General features: G+C 44.9%; 1 protein-coding gene across 2 annotated transcripts in view; it reads right to left on the reverse strand.

Moving 5' to 3' along the window:
• The window catches only part of FRMD7 (FERM domain containing 7), a 47,552-nt gene extending 40,602 nt beyond the window's left edge, over window positions 1-6,950 (reverse strand). For both annotated transcript variants that reach the window (XM_032330295.1, XM_032330294.1), the window contains exon 1: window positions 6,681-6,950. In XM_032330295.1, coding sequence (XP_032186186.1) covers window positions 6,681-6,737 — 57 coding nt within the window. In that variant the 5' untranslated portion in view covers window positions 6,738-6,950. The remainder of the gene's footprint in view (window positions 1-6,680) is intronic.
• Between the last annotated feature and the right edge of the window lie 407 nt (window positions 6,951-7,357).

Raw genomic sequence — 7,357 nt, forward strand, 5'->3', positions numbered from 1 at the left:
CCTGGCAAAGAAACGGCCTCCATTGGCTAGGCTGGGATGCTATGAAGATTGCAGGATAGTTTTTCTGACGTGGTTTGGATGCTCCTCGGAGTTCTTTGCACAGGCATGGCGTGGTATGAGTTGAGACAGGCAGTCTGTCATCTGGCACCGATGGAACGCCTGCCTGGGCCAGGCTGCTCCGAACTAGAGGGTACATCACGAGGTTCCGGAAAACCAGGAAGCTTCACGACTCCTACAGTGACCCCACTTGAGCTGTAAACCACACCTACAGCGACCCCCCCCCACACCCCGACTTGAGCCCTAAACCAAACCTAGAGTGATTCCGCTTGAGCCGTAAACCTACCACCTAAAGAATGACAAGCCAAGGTTTTCAAGCTACGCGGACTGGGGCTTGAACCCTGGCTCACCCATGAACTTAAACAGCACAGTGACCTTGCCTAAGTTGACCTCTCTGTACCTCACTTTACATGCTTGTAAATTGGGGACTTTTATTATTTTTATAATAATAGTCCAGGCCTTATCCTCATTCCAAACCTTCCTCCTGCTTGGACATAAATATCAGTACATGTGTTCACCATCTAAATTTGGAGCCAGGTTCCATAAGGCATTGGTGTGGCAAACACTTTTATAGCACTTACTGGTGTTGTTCTAAGTGTTTCATGTGTATTAATTCATCCAACCTTTGTAGCAATCCTGTGGAGTGGCTAACTAATGTTATCCTCATTTTACAGATGAGAAAACCCACTACAACAGAGAGTTATATAATTACCCTAGACAGTGCTCCTTCGTTGATTTGTGTAAAAATTACACGCGATAGTCCAAGCAAAACATACATACAACGTAGGCTGTGAATATATCAGATCTGTGGTTATTAGCCAGGGGTACTGTTATCATGATTAACTACCTTAGCATTACTATGAGTAGTGACCACAGACTAATTTAAAATGTAGGTAAACACAAAGGGTTTGGCAATTTCCATCTGCTTCCTTAAAGGAAGCCTAACATTATTTTAGGTAACTCTAGACAGTTCTTAGGGACCCTCCCAGGATTAATGGTTCCAGGGGGAAGAGCAAATCCCCTCCCCCACAGGGGATGCTGACTAAGCAAAGGGCAAACTGCTAGAAAGGCAGGATAAATTAACCCCAGGAAGTCCCAGAGGAAGGCAGACCTGGGGAAAGAGTTATTTGCCTGGAGGTAGGCTGTAAAATCAGGGCTGATCCCTGTCGATTTGCCAAGTGTAGAAGTCCAAAGGTCTGTAAGCAAGGGCTGGGTGGGGGTGCAGAATTAACATGCTTTGACTCTGTACTTTGGGTCAGGAATCTGGTCATTTCATTTGTCTTCACAGCGACTTCATGAGGTAGGTGCTATGATTATCCCAGAGAGCTAAGGGGACTCACCCCGAGATCATGACGTTCCTCTGCTTAAGGCTGCCAGGGCTGGGACCAGAACTCTTTCTTTCCATAACTCCATCGATAAATCCAAACAGAACTCATTATTGCCCACCCTAAACATGCTCCTTTCATTCTGTTCTTCATCTTGGTGAATGGGGCCCCCATGCAACTGGTGGCCTGAGGCAGGAATTTGAAGGTCATCTCCTGTATCCGGACCAGCATCATTTGCTTCTAGAAATTCTACCTCATTAGCATCTCTGTATCCGTCCTTCCTGTCTCCACCATTCCCTATCAGGCTGGAATACTGTGATAGTGGGCAGTATGGGTTAGCACAGAGGCTGACTAACATTGGCACCACTGAACTTGAAACTATCATCCAGACTCTCCCTGGCACCTCCAGCATGTAGAGAGTGAGCACGATCAGGGGGGAAGGGCAGAGGGAGAGGGAGAAGCAGGCTCCCCGCCGATCAGGCAGCCCAACAGGAGTCTTGAGCCCAGGATCCTCAGGTCATGACCTGAGCTGAAGGCCGCTGCTTAACCGACTGAGCAACCCGGGCGCCCCAGTCCAAGTTTTCAGAGTTGACAGAACTCAGTTTCAGATAGGCCAAGTGACTTGCCCAAGGCCACACAGCTTATAAGGGGCAGAGTCTAATTTACCCTGTTTTATGAGATTCCAAATGCACATTATATAATTTCTATGACTTCTCACAACAGCTCAGGGAGTTAAGGGGTTAAGTGACTGGACCAAGATTACACACTAAAACCATGCAGTTCTTGTAGCCCTAAATCCAGGTACATTCTACTTACACTGGCGCAATTCCATCTCATTGGGAGTTTGCAAAGCTTTGCCTTAGGAAGGGGTGGCATGTCTATTGACATATAACATCTAACTGTTGACAGAGGTACAAAAGATCCCTCATCATTATAAATTGAAAAACCACCTCCTGGACAAACAACCAGAGGTAAATACCACTACCAAAAAAAAGAAAAATTCCTGGACAGTTCTTTGCTTTCTTATTTAGCTTGAATAGTGCTTAGTCCTGGCACGGCCTCCCCTCTGCCTCTTCCAGAGCATGAGGCCCGGTGGCCTTTTGAGGGGTTCCCAAGGGATTGAGGTAAGCTGACTCGTTACCTTCTCTCCCTGGGTAAGCCACGAGGTACCCAGTGCAGTGGTCAATGCTGTCACTTAGCAATTGGGTAAAATGTAAGATCTGAGAGGTTTCAAACCTCTTCTTTGGACTTTGGGTTCTAGAAACCATTGAAACAAAGTGTGCTTTTGGAAATTCACCAACAACAGCTTTTCTTCCCCTCCACCATGCTTCTACCAAGGTAGAACTGTGTCAGGTTCAGGGAGTGGGGTGCAGGGAGGTGGGCAAGATATCAGACAGAAATTTGTCAGATATGGTGATGGGATTATTTACCTTGAAATCACGGTCTAACCCAGAGATAAACAAACATTAGGCTTAAAGGAAGGTCAGCCTCCAAGGACACAACTGCACCTGGCACCTGTGGGTGTTGGGATGATTCAGCCTCGAGCCGGACACCTGACCTCCTCTACTTTTTCTGAAAGCTCAGAAGGCCTCAGCTTTGGTCTCATCCTCCCTTTTTCTCTCACGAAGAGTCCTGGTCCTCATGTTGAAGAGGCAAAACTGAATTTACACTAAAATCTGAAATTATTTTTAAAAAGTAATGACCTTGTTTCATTTCTCCTCCTGACTGTCTGCTCCCGTCATCATTCTGTAGATCGAGTCCTTCTCTGTCATTGAAGGATCAGGGCGACACTCGGGATGGTGTCGATATTTGAAAATGGTCAATTTTATCAAATAAATATGACACCTTGAAAAGTAAGATGGGGTTTCTTATCACTAAACACATTTTTCCTCATTGGATTACAGTTTAGTAGGCACATGCCAGCAATTCTGAATTGTATCTGTATCTACCCTGTATCTACCCTGCATCGCCCCAAATACTCTTGGAAATGCATAAAGGAAAAGTTTGACTAATATTTTCAGAGAGTTCATCTATAAAATCAATACATAGAACCTCAAAGTATAGATATGCAAAGAAACTTCGAAGAGCCAGGCTGTCTCAGGGGCCAGAACAGAGACTAAATGAATGAATGGGTGACTGGAAGGTCTCAGTGACAGGGCCTTGGAGGAAATGGCTGCCCTATCAGCTCATCAGGTATTAGCATCACGGGTCCGATTCCTTTAAATCGGACTCTTCTGACACTCGGCATCAGATGTAATTGAGGGGGGATCCTAGCGTCCCCGGTCCCACTGTAAATGGTGCCACTGGCATCCCAATTGTAAATATCAAGATAATGTTGGGGGGGGTAGGAGTAAAAAACAGAGGGTTCTGGATGTCAGTTAGTCTCATCCGGGAGATATTATTCTACCTGAGCATGCATCCTTGTTGTATTTCTACCATGCTACTTTCTATAAAATCAACACCAGTGCTCAAGACACCATTCTTTTCCCCCGTGCAGCCAATTCTTTTCTTAAATTCCATCTTAAAGAACAGTTCTCCCTGGGACTGATCCATGCCTCTAGAGACTTCAACTTTGCTACCAAAAGCCCTTCTGCGTGGCTTTCTGTCACTGTTAATGGTTCTCTTTACTATGGGTCCAAGCATTTCTTCACCTGTTTTAGATATTAGTACTAATGGGGCCACCTGGGGCACTCAGACTTTTAGCTTCGGGCTCTTGATTTCAGTTCAGGTCATGACTGGGGGGGCGGTCTGTGCTCAGTAAGGAGTCTGCGCCTCTCTCCTTTCTCTCTCTCTCTCCCTCTGCCCCTCCTCCCACTCACACTTCCACTCTCTCTTTCAAATTAATACATAAAATATTTAAAAAAATGATATTAGTACTAATGAAAGAGGATGTTTAGGTTGCCTTTCCCCCCCTTTTCCCACTTGAAGTCTCCCAACGTATGGTGCAGGGGTGTATTTTAAGGAATTATTAATAGGATTGAGGGACTTTTTAAAAAGATTTTATTTTTAAGTAATCTCTTCATCTAATGTGGGGCTCGAACTCATAACCCCGAGATCAGGAGTTGCATGTTCCACTGACAGCCAACCAGGTGCCCCTGAGGGACCTTTTTAAGCTTCTGAGTCAACGAAAAAAATTCACACCAGGGTCTTCCTGGCCTCTAGAAACCACTCTCTCTCATAACTCCTCAAATATGTGTAAGGAAGGAAGGACCTACTCATTGGTTTACAATTGTCATAAAAGGCTCACTGTAGGCATGACCTTTGAGGGCAATAGAAAATAAATACTGTGCATGAGCAGTAATACAGGACTAGAAGGCTACTGACAGATGAGCCTTCCAGATAGAACACTGTGTATGAACTAGTGGAGAAGACTTCTGCATTGGAAGTCCCCACTCTGTATTTATCTGCGGCGTAATCTAGCACAAGTCACTTCAGCTCCCGAGGCTTTACCTGTTAATTTGCAAAATGGGCAACGATGAACTTTCCCCCTACCCTCCCTCACAGGGTGGAATGGAGGGTCAAGGGAACTAATGGAGGCGAGATTGCTTTATCTATTTTAAAGTGTTAGCCACTCGTGACTCGATGCTGTTGCCGTCATCCCCACCATCATCGTCAGCATCATTACCGCCCCCTTCTCATCAGTCTCCCGTCGTTAAGGAGAAAAGACGGTGTTGGACGAACGGATGCTAAGTTAAGGTTCCACGCCCCTCGGGACGAAGCTGCCCGTGGGACTGCCGTCAGTGCTCTTGCCACTCTGGGAGACACCACGATTGCTACTTACAGAGGAGCCTTCCCAGGGCAGAAGGGATCAGATGCTCTGACACCCGAATTGCTGGGTATCAAATCTCTCCCATTATCTTCCCAAGGAACACAATGTGCCGCAGCTGGAAAGAGACAGACCGACTCGAAGCAAAGTCAGGCTGGCTTCCAGTTACTGTTACTGGTTCCCGTTCCCCAGAAGGTGAATTTTATAAAGCTCTGGTGCTCTGTCCCCCGCCCTCCCCCCCTCTCATTTAACTGGATATGAATTTAAGCTACACATTCAGAAAGCTCTTCTGTCATTTTTGGTCAAAGATTTCTCTTTGAGTCGCTTGAAATCTCTATTAAAAACTTAGCCTAAAGCAATGTCTTTTGAATTCCCAGCTCACTCATTCAGGTCCGGGAGCACGACGAGCCTACACCACCAGCCTGCAAATGGATAAACTACTCAAAAGATATTTTCCACCCTTTAAATAGAGTTCCAAGAAAGACTAGGAAATGCCTCATCCCTATAATGGAAGCTATGTGCTACAAAAACAAATCATTCAGGTCCGTGGACCTAGAAATGCCTTTTGCAAATAGAAGTGAAAGGAAGAGACAGCCATGAAGTCATCACCCACGAAGCACATGATTCAAATAAAAATGAAATACTCATTTGAAAAATGGGTTACCCACACACCCAACAGCCGTTGTTAGTTTGTGTATAAAAGAAAACAAGCGGCGTTTTGTACGAATTTCAAAGAACATGAACTGCTTGTTCCTTGTTAGTAGCTAATATAAATATGAGAGCAAAATAGCATCTTTTGTTCCAATAAAATCACAGAACATTTCAAAATGCTCCTACATAAATCCTTACATCAAAATGTACGAATCTTAAGATTCTGGAAGACAAGCCCCAAATGATGTGCTTAATACATTTGTTCTTCCTTGAAGAGATGAGGTATAATTGTACGCAATCATCTCGTAGCTAGGAATTATATTAAGAACCCTGAACTATAAGTACTAAATCAAACTAAATAGTCTCTTATCCTATTTTTCTCTTCATACTTGTCATTACTTCCTGAAGTTCTCATTACGACTGCATAATTCTACACCCCCCCCCCCCCCCGCCGAACCCCCAGGTTTCCTTCAGAAAAGGAGGGTAGCCTTCGGCTTCTCCTTTCCCTCACAACCATACTTTTCTCCCCACAAATGTTCCTGGGGTGAGACTCACAAGTTATTTCAGTGAGCACTAATACCGTTCAGGGTAAGACGAATAAGTTATTGCTGCTTTGTCTTTTTACAAATATTTAGCATCTCTTCCAAACTCGCTGTTGTTGTCCCTTGAGGAAAGAGAACCTGTTCTAGAAGAAAGGTTAATGGGAAAACACAAGCTACACTGTGATATTAAGCACAGATTTCTTTTTCCAAAGCTAAAAACCACAGTCCTCCTTCATTTGGTCCTAAAGAAGACATAACATCGCCGGCTAATGGGCTGTCCACAAATGACCACTATTGAATGAATAATAAAGGAATAATAGCAATGTGATTTCCACTTACATCAACCACAAAAATCTTCTGGGAATCATCCAAAAACTGTACTTTTAAATGTAGCATTCTCGGCGAGGCCGTTGGGCTGCAAGCAGGCTTGGAGTGCTGTGGGAGCTGTGACAGGAAGAGGGGCTTTCTCCAGCTGGATGCCGTGCGCTTGGGGGCCCCCACCCCCACCCAGCCCCCCCCATCCCAGCAGGGCGTTTGTGCTGCACCGCGCTGGTGATCGATAGCATCTGGGCAATCTCGTCTATTTGGTCAACATCAAATCCAACTGGACTCTCTCTAGCCCTCTGAAACTAGTTCCTTTCTTCAAAGGAAAAGAAAAAGAGAGAAAGCATTCGCAACCCCTGGGGATTTTCTTTATTTCACAAGAGCACGGTCTGAAATCCTGAGGTGAAGCTTGAATAAACTGAGAACAGCTCTTCTCCAAAGTCAAGGGATTAGGTACTCACCTTAGTCTCATAGGGTACTAGAAAGCTCATAGCCAAACTAGGAAGCTTTATGTAGAATGACTTTAATTGTCTTGAATTTACATGATCTAGAAACAAAAACCATGTGAAAGGGAATGTACTGAAAAGCTTTGTTTTCCCCTCTGCCCCCCGTGTTCTGGGGGCTTCCCATGCACCCCTATCAGTAACCAATTTTATTAGGGTTTTTTTGCTGTTAGTTATTTAGCTTTCAGT

The sequence above is a fragment of the Mustela erminea genome, chromosome X (genome assembly GCF_009829155.1).
Source record: "Mustela erminea isolate mMusErm1 chromosome X, mMusErm1.Pri, whole genome shotgun sequence".
NCBI lineage: Eukaryota > Metazoa > Chordata > Mammalia > Carnivora > Mustelidae > Mustela > Mustela erminea.